Genomic DNA, 15154 nt, shown 5'->3' with positions numbered 1-15154 from the left:
CCTCCCCGCGAAGCCAGGTTAGAAGAAAGGTCTTTTATACTCATCTGTTGTGACCTGTAATTTTGTTTCCCTCAAGATGATCGAGGGGGATTTACAAGGCTCTTCCCAAGTCAAGGAAGAAAGCGACACAGCCGAGCCAAAAGCAGAGCCGATGGAGGTGGAGGAGAAGAAGCCTGAAGTCAAAGCGGAGGCAAAGGAGGAGGAAGAGAGCGGTGCCCATGGCACAGCCGCCCAGGCCACGTCTCCTTCGCAGCCACGCAAAAAAAGTAGGTCCTCGCTGCTTCCCTTTCTTGAGCTGAACAAAAGCGGTTTCCTCATTTTGTAAGTCCATACAGAGGACCACAGTGTAACAGAAACACAGTCTGATCTCCCTCTTCTCTTTCTTGCCAGCAACCCCCCAGAACCTCTTTCTTTGGACACTGTCCAGCCCCAGGACCCAGAGGTTCTACCTGTGGAAAGGGGGGAAGTTACGTCTCTTAGGGAAGCCGGCACAATGCAGGAAGCATCTTCTGAGATGCTAAGGGCTGGGTGAGCCAGAAGGGAAGTTGGCTCCTGGGTCTTTGAGCAGCAAATGAGAAGTTTCTAAAGCATATATAAGCCATTTGAAATTAATAGTAACTCTCTTACATGGCACCCGCAAACAGCAGTTTTGGGGTGGGTGTTACTTAGCAAGACCTGAAGAATTACTGAAAGATGACCAAAAAAACTGTGATGTGAGGAAAATGTAATGCCTTAGACGGTCTGAGTGTGTGCTGGACTTGGAGGTGCTGCTGATGCCATTAGGAAAGGTTTGTGTTAGTCAGAAATGAGGGGTGGGGTACTCAGAGAGAGGTAGCAATGGAGTGATGGGGAAAGGAGGGCCCAGTGACTCTCTGCAGTGGGGTTGGGGCGCCTGAGACCTTTGGATCAGAGAAGTGGTGAGTGTAGGATGAACCTGCTGGCAGTTGGTTGAAATTAGAGCCGTGGTAAACTGAATGAGGTAACAAGGTATTGGGAAAATGTCGATTGATGCTGGACCTATGAGGCAGGAAGGGCTCAGGAAGCCCCGGTTGTCTGAGGAACTTGTACTGGGTGGTGATGCCAGGAGGCTCTAGAGCTCTTGTGGTTCAGCACATCTCAAATGTGCTGTCTGGCCCCAGTCTCCTTTCTAGTATGTACCAACATTTAGGGCCCCAGGGAGTTTTTGTTGGTGGTGTACATCAACCCAAGCCAGCTGCCCTTGAGCCAGCTCTGACCTATAGCAACCCTGCTGGTCAAAGAACTGCTCCCTAGGATTTCCAAAGCCGTGAATCTTTATGAAAGGAGAAGCTGGATGGCCTCATCTCTCTCCCACAGAGAGCCTGGTGGGTTACAACTACTGACCTTGGGGTTAACTGCCCAACACCTAACCCACTGCGCCCTCAGGGCTCATTCAGTCCTTACTTCCTGCCCAAGAACTTACAACTGAGAACAGATTTTAAGTGCTCATTTAAAAATGCAGCAAATATTATTAACCTGGTGCCCATAAATTCCATTGGATTCATTTGATGCCACACCAAAACTCATCAAGTAATGATGGTTTCTGAAAGACCAGTTGGGCTGTGGCATCTGCATCTGCAGCTTGTACACTGCATGCTCTGTGGTGAGAGACCACCGGTGACCTGTCACTTGGTCTCTTGGAAGTGACTGCTCCTCTTAGTTTTACAGACTTCCCAGGTGTTGGCATGCTGCACTATATAATGGTTTTGTTAAAAATCACACTTGTTATTACCAGTATAGTCTCTTCAAAAGACTCGACAGAAAAAAAGCAAAAGGCTCCACAGTTTTGAGAAACCAATGTTTTTAAAATTAAAGTTTTTGTTTGAAAACCCTCATTTCACCAGTGACAGCAAATATGATCATTTGCCTTTGAAGGAACAACTCACTTTTTCAAATACTTGGATCTGAGTGTCTGCCAGATGTTCTGTCTGTCTGTTTTGAGTTTTGTGGTATTGCATTGAAAACAACCACCACTAAAAACCACCACAGCTACTTCAGCACCCAGCAGGCCCGCTCTGGAACCAACCATTGCATGCAGTGGAGATGGTTTACGCGGATTCCCACGAGTGTGTGCGTGCCTGTTTTGAGGTCTCGTGAAATTGGTCATTTTTACCACCTCACCAAGGGTGTGCTGAGGGCTGGCGCTGCAGCTAAGGGTGTAGTGACTATGAGGTACAGTTTGGAATGGCCACCTTGAAGGGCTTTCTAGCAATGGTGCCTACCATTGCTTTTGCCTTGTTGGTGCAAATGCCCAGACTCTGAAAACAGCATTGTGGGTGTGATTATGAATCACAGACTAGCCCTCGGGCGGGCGGCACCACACCTTTCCACAGAAATGGAAGTTGTTCTCCATAGTGGCTGCAGCCTGTCAGTGTTGAGAGCTGGAAGTGTGATGAGAAAAGGAATTAGTAAAATTCACCATTTAACTTAATACGAATTTAAATATCAATTGCCCTACATGGCCAGGGGCGACCCTATTAAGCAGCACAGGGTGCCCTAAGGGGCCGTGCCTGAGGAACTGCGGATGTGGCAAAGTGACTTTTTGTCTATAAGGATGTGGTTTGGAGGCCTGCGAAGTAGGGTGTCCTTCCTGGCACACTGCTGGGAGCAGAGAGCTGGGCTCAAGTATAGCTTCTGACCTCTATCTCCTTCAGCTTGTTCCGAATCTCATTACATTGGACATGGGATCAAGGATGTTTTCCTCACACAGGGGTGAGGAAGGAACCGACGATTGGGCGACCTACTAAAAATCAGGCCCCTGTGAAGGCCTGTCACTCTGACTGGATATCTTACTACCACCCCACCACCCCTCATTTAAATGTCAAATCTGTTCTCATCCCTGGGATCATTCAGAAGCAAGTGGCTGGCCGAATTGGGCCTATAGATTACAGTAGAGAAATGGAAAAGCTCTTGATGAACCAAATCACTGTTTTTCTAATAGAGTTATTCATGGGATATGAAATACTACTTCATCTCTATACCTGACAAAGTGGGAGGAAAGGAGAATTAGGCAGCAGAAAGCGTGTCTGGGCGCCTGTGTGGCACGGCTGTTGGAGGTGTTTTGCTAGACCAGCCTTCTGCACGTCTCTCCGCATCACTCTCCAGGTCTGGGGAGCGTGTGCTTGCAAAGGGCCCCATTTGAATGTTCCACATCCCAATGGGGAGTCAGGACGTCTGACATCTGAGCTGATTGCAATGAACTTCCACAGAATATATGTATTTGTCCATAAGGCCTTCCAAAAATGGAATAAAGAGATTGTGGAATTTCCCCCCACATTTTTGGAAGCAAGCGTGCATTCGCGGGTGTGTGTGTGTGTGTGTGTGTATAAATTGAAGGATCGCTTACTCACTGTCATTGAGTTGATGTCATTGAGTTCCGAGACTGTAACTCTTATGAGGTTTCGAACTGCTGGCCTTCCAGATGGATCACAGCCCAACATGTGGCCACTACACCACCAGGGCTCCTAAATTGAATCATATGTATAGGTATGTATAGGTAGGTGGTAGGTTTATTTATTTATTTATCACTCATTTGTCTTCATTGACTTAAATAATTCAAGACCCCTTCCTTGACTTGACTCGGGGAGCCGGTCTAGGGCTGGCTTCATTGTCGAGCCCAGCATAGACTGCTTGGACTGGAAACCCTTGCCTTGGAGAAGTAGACTGTCAGTGTTGGTTTTTTGCCCTGTGACTTAGCTGCCCTTTTTTCTTTTGAATTACGCTCCCGCGTTTCGGAAGCCCTGGGCTGTAGTTTTAGAATGTCCATGGGCTCCTGGGGAAACCAAAGGTCCGGAGGTGCCAGGAAGCTGTGTGCCACGGTCGGCACCTGATGCTTCAGGAGAAGGGATGGGGGAGGAGTCTGATCGGCTTGTAACCCAAGTCTCCCTGATCTTTTCTGATTTCAGTCTTCAAGCCTGAGGAGCTGCGCCAGGCTCTCATGCCGACCCTGGAAGCGCTGTACCGACAGGACCCAGAGTCCTTGCCTTTTCGGCAGCCTGTGGATCCCCAGCTCCTAGGAATTCCCGTAAGTTCCCATGGTGTCTCAGTTCTCTCAGATTAGGAGGTAGCTGGCAGTGAGCTCCAGAGTGCCATCTCTAGGGGAAGGCTTTCCTCTGGAGGCAGAGCCTTGTCCTTCAGCTCTGCTTCCTGGTTCTTTGGAGATCTCCACCATGTATCTTGGCACCTCTCTTCTCCCACCACTGCTTACTTACTCTCTGGCTTGTGAATCTCTTTTATATCTCAGGAGATACACTGCACACCAACCCTTGCTCACTAACATAACAAAGCCAACCCAGTCCCAAATCAGATTCTAAGGACATAAAACAAGCACATGGCCACCAAGTTGATTACACTTAAAATGACCCTGTGGGACAGACTGGATTTGCCCTTTTGTGTTTCTGAGACTTAAATGACTAGATTTAAGAGTAAATCACTAGAGATTTATAGGATGAGATGAGCCTCGTGTTTCTCCCACAGAATGACCGGTGGAGTCAAACAATTGACCATGTGTTTAACAATCCAATATGTAACTCAGTATACCACCAGGACTCCTTGTACTCCACCAGGCATAACACACTAACCAGACTTACTGTCATCCAGTTGACGATTCTGACTCTTAGCACACCCTATAGGATATAGTAGAGATGCATGCCCCTGTGGGTTTCTGAATATAACTCTTTATGAGTGAAAAGCTTCCGCCGCCTCTTCTACAGAGCAGCTGGTTTCAAACCGCTAACCTCGTGGCCAGCCGCCCAACACATAACCCGCTACACCACCATGTTTCCTCCTCACCAAGCATAGAGGTTAGAATTTTCAACACAAATGAAAGGCTTCAAAAAGTTTGTGGCAAAATGGAGTTAGAATTTTTTGAGGGGGACCAAATTCAGTCCATCGCTTATAGCAACAATGAGGATTTCCTCAAGACTCCTGTATATCTGCAACTTTATCTCTTAAAATTGGAGTAAAATAGCCCCCTTCCTTTGAAGATATGCCCTCTAATAAAAACAGGTCTTCAGGCAAAGTATTCTTGTACCTTCATCTGGCTGATTAAAAAAAAAAAATGTGTGTGTGTGTGTGTGAGTGAAGATTGGAGCCCATTCTGCGGGGCGCCCATGGCAAAATGGGGAGGAAGAAACCCTTCCATTTAGTGTCAGCTGCCTCAGAGGCCCCCCCTATGCCTGAGGGGTTTGGGGGCAACTTGGCCTCCAGACAGGGCTGTAAAGAGTTGGTGAGCGATGTGAACATACCTGTGTCGTCTTAAAAAGGCCATGGTGATCCAGAAGATTCTCCTTTGCAGCCGTGGTTTTTGTTCTTGCTTTGGCGTTTTGTTTTGTTTGTTAGGAGTGACTCTAGAACCACGTGCTGCCCGGTAAAATGTTGGTTTTAGAATTCATTTAGATTGCAGTCCTTAGTTGTAGCATTTCACCGCACAGTTCACCTAATGCTTTGTGTGCGCTCACTTTGCATCGAGGTCACTTGACCGCCTTGGAAAATAACAGATTAGCGGGGAATCAAGGGTGATTCTTGGTCCCGTGCCCCTTTCTTCCTCGCAGAACAAGAATTGTTCTGGTAACTTCTGTCCGGGCTTCACTTACTGTTTTCAAGGCTGCAGCTAGCATTTGGGGACCCACTAGACTGAGAGACTATTTTGTTTTCCAGGATTATTTTGACATTGTGAAGAATCCCATGGACCTTTCTACCATCAAGCGAAAGCTGGACACCGGGCAGTACCAGGAGCCTTGGCAGTATGTGGACGACGTCTGGCTCATGTTCAACAACGCCTGGCTCTACAATCGGAAGACGTCTCGGGTCTATAAGTTTTGCAGCAAACTTGCTGAGGTCTTTGAACAGGAGATTGATCCGGTTATGCAGAACCTTGGATACTGCTGTGGACGCAAGGTACAATTCCACCTTTAGTGAGCTTTCCTGGGTTATCTTGCCCAAAGTGGTACTAGAGTGATGATTATACCACAATAGAGACTCAGCCTTCTGATGGGGGTGCCCAGTTGGACCCTCAGCTTTTGTAAAGCCGTTGGTTGCCAGAAGCTGTGTGACAGGAGACACTTGTTGGATGCTCACACTGGCATGTGGAAATTGCCAGAAGTCTCTCCATACACTAAAGGAAGCCATTTCCCAGTTGAACCTTCACTTTCCATAGTGAACTAGAACATTTCCATGCGGATTGATAGGATGTGTGCTTAGTATTGTTCCCCTTTGTTTTGCAGTATGAGTTTTCCCCGCAGACTCTGTGCTGTTACGGGAAGCAGCTGTGCACAATTCCGAGAGACGCCGCCTACTACAGCTACCAGAACAGGTAAGCTCGTGGGTCCTACACTGGTTGGCGGAGGACATGGTGGCTCAGCTGAGGGAGTCAGGGCACAGCACCTGTGTCCTGCTGTTGGCATGATGGAAAGAGCCATGATGCCCATGTTTCTTGGTCATGCAAATAAGTCCACTGTTTGTCAATTGTAATGCTCTTTCTCCCCCCTCCCCCCAATCCTTTTTAGCATAAAATTTGAAGCTTAAAAGCTGCCTGCTTCCCCACTTGGATTGGGTCCATTCTGTCTTTCTAAGATGTCACCATGTAAGCAAGAGCTCGAAGCTGAGAGTAACTCTGAGAAGGGCTGACATTGCCTCTGTCTCACTCCCACCTCCAAGATACTCGAAAATAAAATGAGTGTTTTACCCCTGTTTGAAAAAAAAACAAAAACAAAAACTCTAGAGAATTTGGCCAGACTCTTGAGTTTGACAGAAAGACTTGGATTTGTACTCCTCCGCCAAAAAGAAAAAAAGGAAAGGGAGAAAAAAATCTGTCCTTATTTTTAAAATTTTAAATTAGCACCATAGCACTACCGAGCTGGGGTTTGGGGTTACAAGAACCGCTTGTCCCCATGTATTGTAAGGAGGCTCTTGCAGGGGTTGTGCATGAGAAGTATTTGCCCTTCCTTCTCTGAGTTGACTGGAGAGAAGCTCACCCGCCGGAAGCAGGTGGAGGGTGGGAAGCATGCCTTTAGCTAGGGGTCCCATACATGCAGCCTCCAGTCACACTCGGGTCCGATGTTACACGTCAGCGTTAGGGACTGGCATTCCCACTCTTCTGATCGTGTTTGGGCGAGCAAGTCCATACATTCCCATGTTGCAAAGGAAAGATAGGGAGGCTATTTGATCAGCGGGCCCAGAGTACCTGCACAGTCCTGAACCTTTGCGATTTTTGAAATTCTTTTTCCTCCTAGTATTTTTCCTAGTTATTCTAAGTTTTTTTTTTTTTATTTAGCCATGTTTAAGACATAATTCCTTATCAAAAGTCTTTTCCTAAATTACGAACATCTGACACAAAAATGTTTCCAGAAGGGTGTCTAAGCTGGACCCTGCTCACACATCCCAGCCCCGGGATGCGCTGGGGGAGGTGAAAGGACCTGTTGAGAGCCCTTTATATTCAGAGCTTAATTTTTGCCAGATTCCCCTTCTGTCAGTAGAAACATCTTAAGACAAAGCTGAAATGATACCACAGCTCCTTCCCATTGGAGTTCACCCATCCTGACACTGGGTTCTGTTAGAAGTTCTGGCCCCGGTGCCTCCCTTCACTGTTTTCCCCGTGGCCTTGAGCATGTCTCTTAGCATGTCCAGCGTAGCCATCTTGCCCCTGGATGCCAAGGGCACTGAAATACCCTAGCTGGCCACCACCCTGTTGCCTGACTCCAATGAGATAATGACCATGAACCCACTTGAGAGACCCTTATTTGGCGCCTAGCATGCAGATGCTATAGATTGTTCAGAGAACAGTTTAAAATACCACAGCACCTTGAAAAGGCATCCTTGCTCCAAGCGTGAGGGTAGGGGGCACCAACTTTGGATCAGGGAGAAAGAACCTGTTGTGCCTAGGTGCCACCCCCAGGCTCACAGGTGATTCTAAAGTGTGTTGGGACTTTCTTGTTGGCCTCACCTGACTGGGCCATCTGGGCAACTGCCAGCCTGTCTGGAGAGCCACTCACATTAACAGATGGGATTGGAGGATGCTGGCTTAGAAACCTGGACTTCCACTAAGTGCTAATATAGCACTCTCAGAAGTTCGGACATTTCCATCTTTATTTTTAATGCAGAACGTCTTTATTTTTTTTCTTCTTTTTTTTCACCTAAGCAAAAAGTCTTGTGTTTTCCTTAAGACTGGAGCACAAGTACTGGAGGTCTGTGTTCTTAAACCGGAGGGCACACTGCTTCTCACCGAACCTGCCAGGGCCCCCTGGCAGCCTGCATGGTGACATTCTCAGAATGCGGTGGCCGGGTTCTGGGCGGGACAAGCATCTTAATCTTAGCTGCAGCTTTGGATGATTGCTTTGGCATGTGTAGAGTCCCAAACTGTTTGGGCACCTAGGACAGTAAAAAGTTCTACAAACCCCTCAACAAGTGAAAGTCTTACTTAAAGCCGTGTATGCATTTTCACTTGTTTCCATACTTCTGAAAGTTTAAAAGTGGCTCATGTTGGGACAACTTGTCACAGATTTTCCAGCGATTTAACATGTAATGGATACTTTAAACAATCTGCATTTGAAAACTTCCGCCATACATTTGATGACAAATTAGGTGGGAGCTTGGAGCTAGCTGGAGGCACCCAGACATGCATCCCCTCCACAGATGCTCAGTGTCACCTTTCCATACCCATGTGCCCACTTTGTGGAAATGGGACAGAGTGCCCTGAGGCTTCCTAACCTTGTCTGGAGAGCCAGAGTGAAATGGGGGCCTGGGGCTGTCCGGCCCCAACACCTGCCCCCACTGGTTGCCAGTGGGATGGCTGGACTCAACTCCTCTCCCTGTTGGCATCTGCACTCTACAAAGGGACTGAAGTTGGGGCACTTCCCTCTGCCCTGCTAGAGTATAAGTGGGTTGTGTTCTCCGATTTCTCTGGCATTTGGAGGCAGCAAGCAATTGCGTATATTAACTCTATCCTCGAGATTTTTCTATACTGGGAGCTGGGTTGTAGAGAGCTTAGGTGCCCTCCAACACCCCAGGGTCTGCCACTGCGTCAGTCAGCAGCACTTTGCTTCTCCATCAGCTGCCTCTGTTGAAAAATGGTGGGTTTAGGAGTCTTGCTTGCTGGGGTGTTGCTGGGCTATTTATTTACTTATTTGTTTATTTATTTTTATCTATCTATCCATCTATTTATTTTTGGTGATCCTGCCCAAATGAAAGCAAAGACTTGGTTCAAGATTTTAAATCCATTTGTTCCCACATGCAATCATTGTGGTAGTTTTTCAAGTCCAGGTTTACATTTCAAGAGGGAAGCGCTTGGCCTTAAAGGGATACTTTTTTGTATTCTGATGATTTCAATAGTTTGATTTTACTTTCTGGCCACAGATACCAGTACCCTTCTGCACAGGGAAATCCTCTTTATATATGATTTTCAAGTCTCAATAAAAATAGAGTGGCACATAGCTAGAAGACATTTAATAGCATTCATTTATCGTATGTACTCAAGTATAAGCCGAGGTTTTTAAGCACATTTTAAATGCCGTTTTTTGTGGTAAAATTAGGTGCCTCGGCTGATATTTGGGTCAGCTTATACTCGAGTATATACGGTATTTTTTCAAAAAAGATATTTTTGCTTAAAATGGCAGTGTCAACTTGGTACTTCCTGGTGCAAGTTTTTGCTCTTGATAGAATTGATTGACTTGAATTTGGCCCAAATCAAGCAACCCAGCTAGAAACTCTTAGTAGACAGGCTGCTTCCAGAGGGTGCAATTGCCCAGAGCTGCATGAGGGACCCGAGGGGTTGCCCTGAAATGGTTGGCAGCCTAAAGCTTGCTGGACACATCGAGGCTAGCAGTGGGCTGTGGGAGGAGACGCGTGCCCGTGTGTGTGTGTGCACACGTGTCACCCTGCCACCTCCACCCACCCTGCACTTGTTGGTTCAGTGTGGCACTATGAGTCTCGTGACAGTGTCTTTATTACTAATCGTCATGGCCCCTTGTAGCTGTAGTCCTGAGCTCTGCACCCGCCTTTACCGTGCTGCTGTGGTCTGTGCCCTCTGCTTGTGCCGCCCCTGCACTCAGGTCTCTCTCTGTGTGCCCATCTCGTTTATGCAGCTGTCGTCTGCCTTTGTGTTGGTTTTTTGTTGTTGTTGTTGTTGTTTCATTTTTCTTTCCCCCCTTTCTTTTCCTCCACCATTCATGTCCTTTCCAAGCATTTAATAGTTGGTTGTTTGTTTGTTTTTTAACTGAACCTATTTGATAGCTTGAGCCCAAGCTCCAAGTGACCTGACCAAAAATTGGGGGGGGGGTGAGGGGTGATTTCTCAAATGCAGATTGTGCCTTACAAATTCACGCTTTCCAATTTGCTGAATCTGGACTGCCGTGGCCACATCAGAGCCACCCCCTCATACTGAGGCTCAGATTGACCAGCAGGCGGTCCAGGACCAGAAATTCTACACCAAAACCTGAAACACCTCAAGATTGTTGATGAGTTTGCATATATTGTATGACTTATACAATATATCATAGCTGCTTCTTCCGTCTGCGCTTATTGATAACTGGCTGGAAAGTCTCTGACCCTGACTGCCTTTCTGTTAAATGTTTGTCTAGAATATGGATTTGGTTTCATGTGTATGGTAGCCCAATTAACCAAATGATTACAATGAGAAAAGTAGCAAGAGAAAATTCAAACCAGTTCTGGGCATTCGGTGCTTCCATACATTTAAAGAGCTGGCTTCATGCCAGAAACAAAATTTCTGAACTGCTGCAGAGCATGATTTTGCCATTTGGAAAAATTAGAGTGATTAAAGTTTAAGGTGCCTTTTTTAAAGCCCTTTGTTTGGACCGTCTGGTTCAATGTCCATTTTTTCCATCTCGAATCCTGGAGCTGAATTCCATTTTCTCTAAGAGACGACAGGAGTCGGATTCCTAACTGGAGGCTCACTGCAAAACTAGTCTTACCAGCGCCTTGAGAACAGCTGGTGTCCTGGAGCCGGATGGCCCTGTCGTAGTTAAGGGTGATGGCGGCCTGTGACGTGTGCAATGAGACCCGGCGCTAATCGATGCTTTGCCTTGGCTTTCTGCTCTGTGTTGTCTCGGTGTGTGCGTCTTACCTCTGTCTGTGCTGTTTGTTCCCTTCCCTGTTCTCTAACCCTGCCCTGCCCCACCCGCCCCCACCCCTGTTCCTCATTGTGCTCACTGACCCATCAATCAACCAACAACGCCCCCCCTTCGTCGTGGTGATCTGCCCTGCTCTGATTGGTGGCTTCGTGGCTTGGGTGGCTGTGTGTTGTGATGGACCAGTTCACCCAAGTATGGCCTTCTCGCTGACAGGTATCATTTCTGTGAGAAGTGTTTCACAGAGATCCAGGGGGAGAATGTTACCCTGGGTGACGACCCTTCACAGCCCCAGACGTAAGTACCATCCTCTCCTGTGTCCCTGGGGCTGGGGGCTGAGGGAGCCTCTCCAAGTACTTTCCCCCTTGCCCACGATGAAGAGGCAAGGCATCATTGCCATCCTGGCTTTTGTGCCCGTGTGGTTCTTCACAGAAGGACTCTCACATTTGAACCAGGGCACACATTTATGTCGCTGGCTCGTCCAACTCTGGCGTGGCCCACCCACGACAGGAATGCAGGTTTTCCCCAGGTCTGGGGGCTTGCTCTTCCTGAGAGGTGGTCAGCATCCACATGGTCCCTGTTCACAGGATGGGCAGTGCCTGAAGGACCGTCTTGTGTACAAGCCACAGCTTTACAGTCAGTTTGGCTTGAAGTTACCGAGCCAATAGAAGGCAGATAAGTGACAAGATTCTAATACTCTCAAAACTGAGTCTGGGCCCCCAGGTGTCAGCGTGTCTCCTTCCTGTTGGTTTGACCTGCCCACGGATTCTAGTGAACAGGGGGGCACCTAGGTGAATCGTCCCCTCAAGTGGATGCCAGCAAGGCTGCGTTGAAGGCAGCTTGTCATTGGGTGGGTCAGCTGGACCAAGAGCAGTCGAGGGCTGCGGAATCCCAGCCCAGGCCTTCCCTTTGTGAATGAAGTGTTTCCTGTGGTGAATGCCCATGATAGTTGGAAGGAAATGCCTTCCATGGAAGGAAGAGAAAAGGAAATGGCCATGCTTTCGGCAGAAATAAGCTTTGCATTCATGCCAGTTGACCCTTTGCTTTCCACTTGAAAAACTAGGTGTGGAGAGCAATAAAGAGGAGCCGCTTGTTAGTTGTGGGGTATTGGCACAGGGCTCACACGCTGGTACTCAATGGATAATCTGTAGTTAACTCATGTTTGTTTGTTTTTTTGATAAGGACCATTTCAAAGGATCAGTTTGAAAAGAAGAAAAATGACACCCTAGACCCTGAACCGTGAGTCCACTGCTATTTGTTTTTTCCTGGCTGAGAGAGGTTAGTTTCAAATCCAGAAAGTTCACACTTCGACGGGTATTGTGGAGTTAGACATTTAGAGAGGGGTTCTTTGGTACTCACACAAACAGAAATGCTTCTCTCCCGTACTCACTAAGTCATGAGTTAAGCATTGGGCTGTCAATCAACCATGTGGTTGGTGGTTCAAACCCACCAGGTACTCCACAGCTGGAGGGGAAAGCAGGCTGCTCAGAGACCCATTGGAGCCGTTGTGCTCGGTCCCCAGGGCCCTTGTAGGTCAGAGTTGGCTCCAGTGGGGCTGTAACATTAAGTGAAGGGTGTTGGTGTTGCACCTCTCCAACTCCAATAGTGACCGTCGCTTTAAGAAGCCATTGTACATGAGTCTTTAGGGATTAACTTGCCCACCATGGTGATCCTGCTGGTATTTGAAATACCAGTGGTGGCGTAGCTTCCAGCGTCACAGCCACACGCAGGTCTCCACAGTGCAACACACTGACAGATTGGGGACAGTGCAGGGGTGAGGGGAGGCAACAGTGCTTGGCTGTATTGGTGCTGGTCTCATTGAAGGGCCTTTACGGAGGGAGACCCTCTCAGAAACTGCATCTAACTGGGAATAGCGGGACCCCAGGCCTACTCTTGCCCCATTGTCTTTGGTTTCATCCGATTTCCAAGGCTATTGGCAAGTGCGTGACTTTGGTCCAGGGATGGATGAGGGCTCTGCGTTTACAACTTGTGCTCCGAAATAACCTGTAAAGGGGCCTAGAGTCCCCACGAGATGCCTGGCCAACCTGGGAGCCAGCAGGCAGGGCTGCTCAATGCATTTGGGTGCTGCGGACTGTGGCATGTGCCAAGCTTCCAGGGAAGCGGGTTCCTGCCTTGTGAGACTCAGGCATGAGCCCCTTCCAAAGTGTAGCTCCGGTCAGCTGGTCAGTGAAGCTGGTCAGTGAGCAAGGAAGACAAGTGCAGGGTCCCTAGACACTTCGGTGAACTTCCCTTGGGAGGGCCAAGGGAGCACATAACTGCAGGACATTCTCACCCTGACACAGGTCATGCGGGGAGATGGGGGTGGTGAGCGCACACAGGCCTGGCACGTGTCTGGAGAGGTCTCCATGACTGGGCTCCTGGGGCAGAGGAGCAGGGAAGGTCCCAGTGGGAGAGGACGCAGGCCAGTAGTGGGCCAGGAGAACTAGTGGACTGGAGGTGGCAGTGTGGCTGAGTGGTTGACAGACCAAGGTTGAAGGCTGGCCCTGCCACCCGTGGAAAGGGGTTGGAGCGGGGTCTGGCCAGGTGGTAGGGGTTCAGGGCTTGCCAGGAGCATCCTGGCCCTGTTCCTGTGGGAATAGTCAAGTGTCCCAGTCCCCTTAGGGAGGCGTGCAGGACGCAGCTGAGCAGAAAGCTGACAGTTTGCTCTTGAAGCGAATGCTCCCAGGTATAAAGTGGTGTCAGCAGATTCCTTACACACACACATTCTCTCTCTCTCTCTCTCTCTCTCTCTCTCTCTCTCTCACACACACACACACACACACACACACACACTCTGAGTGGTCATCAGGAGCAGACGGCCACTCGTGCTTTTTCAGTGGGGCAGGCTTGGGTGACATTACAGCCATGGGTAGTAGGTGCACTTTGTCACCTGCTTAGAGCGGCTGCAGCTCACAATCTGTCGGGGTGTTCTGAAATCTTTTAGACTGAAGAGCAAGTGTCTGGAGCCCCCCAGGGCTACCCGTTAGAGTGGCAGGAGAGACTGGCATGGCCACGGGGACCCCACCTTTGAAGCAAACATTGTTTTCTTCCAACTGGGAAGAGAGGGAGAGAGGACGAGGATGGTGAGCAGGCCGGGGCTCACTTTTCCCTTAATCCAAGTCACACGTTGGAGCAGGTACGGCTCCGAAAGTGATGGGGACGAACCCCTGCTTGACTGCTGGTGTCTTTCCCTCCAGGTTTGTGGATTGCAAGGAGTGTGGCCGGAAGATGCATCAGATTTGCGTGCTGCACTACGACATCATTTGGCCCTCGGGGTGGGTCATTTCCTGTGTTCTCTGGGCGGGAAGCCAGTCCGCACCAACCAGGAGGGGGTGAGGGACTGCTGCTTAGGCCTCAGTCCCTGCACTGCTGTTGAGCAGTAGGGGGGCAGCGGCCGCCAGGGGCTGCAGAAGGGGGGCGGAGAGTAGGCTGCCCCTTCCCTGTGTGGGGTTGGCGGGAAGGCTGCCGAGACTTCCTGGGAGCAGCTCTGCCCTGCTGTGTGGGATGGCTGATCCCTGGGTGTCCACCTGAGCTCAGTGGCAATGGGTTGCATTTCGATCTCATCACACCCCTGGTTTTCTCTGCAGCTTTGTCTGTGACGGCTGCTTGAAGAAAACTGGGAGAACGCGGAAAGAAAACAAGTTCAGCGCCAAGAGTAAGTGGGCGAGAGGCATGTGTGTCCCAGGGATGTGGCTGCCGTCCTGACCAGCCCTTAAGGGAAGCACTTGGCCCAGTCTTTGTGTGAAAGTTGGCTTCGTTTATGGCAGCAGTTCTCAACCTGTGGGTTGCGACCCCTTTGGGGGTAGAACGACCCTTTCACAGGGGTCGTCCAATTCATAACAGTACCAAAATGACAGTTATGAAGTAACAATGGAAATCATTTTATGGTTGGGGGTCACCACAACATGAGGAACTGTATGAAAAGGTCGCGGCATGAGGAAGGTTGAGAACCACTGCTTTATGGTCAGGGTTTGGGTGAAAGGTTTAACGGACGGCAGACCGTGAGTTCTGAGAGGGAAAGTTCTCATCACGAAGCTTAGAGAAAAGAGCCCCCC

At 49.0% G+C, this 15154-nt stretch overlaps 1 protein-coding gene across 1 annotated transcript in view; it reads left to right on the top strand.

Moving 5' to 3' along the window:
- Positions 1-15154, top strand: part of LOC101641939 (CREB binding protein) — an 80676-nt gene that overhangs the window by 56967 nt on the left and 8555 nt on the right. Inside the window, exons 15-22 of the mRNA XM_045286042.1 lie at positions 77-266; positions 3924-4042; positions 5677-5916; positions 6243-6331; positions 11316-11396; positions 12282-12338; positions 14297-14374; positions 14687-14754. Of these exons, the coding sequence (XP_045141977.1) occupies positions 77-266; positions 3924-4042; positions 5677-5916; positions 6243-6331; positions 11316-11396; positions 12282-12338; positions 14297-14374; positions 14687-14754 (922 nt within the window). The remainder of the gene's footprint in view (positions 1-76; positions 267-3923; positions 4043-5676; positions 5917-6242; positions 6332-11315; positions 11397-12281; positions 12339-14296; positions 14375-14686; positions 14755-15154) is intronic.

Source organism: Echinops telfairi, unplaced genomic scaffold (assembly GCF_000313985.2).
Source record: "Echinops telfairi isolate 266 unplaced genomic scaffold, ASM31398v2 ScPeMD7_5;HRSCAF=22, whole genome shotgun sequence".
NCBI classification, from domain to species: domain Eukaryota; kingdom Metazoa; phylum Chordata; class Mammalia; order Afrosoricida; family Tenrecidae; genus Echinops; species Echinops telfairi.
This window is presented reverse-complemented; position numbering and strand designations above follow the sequence as displayed.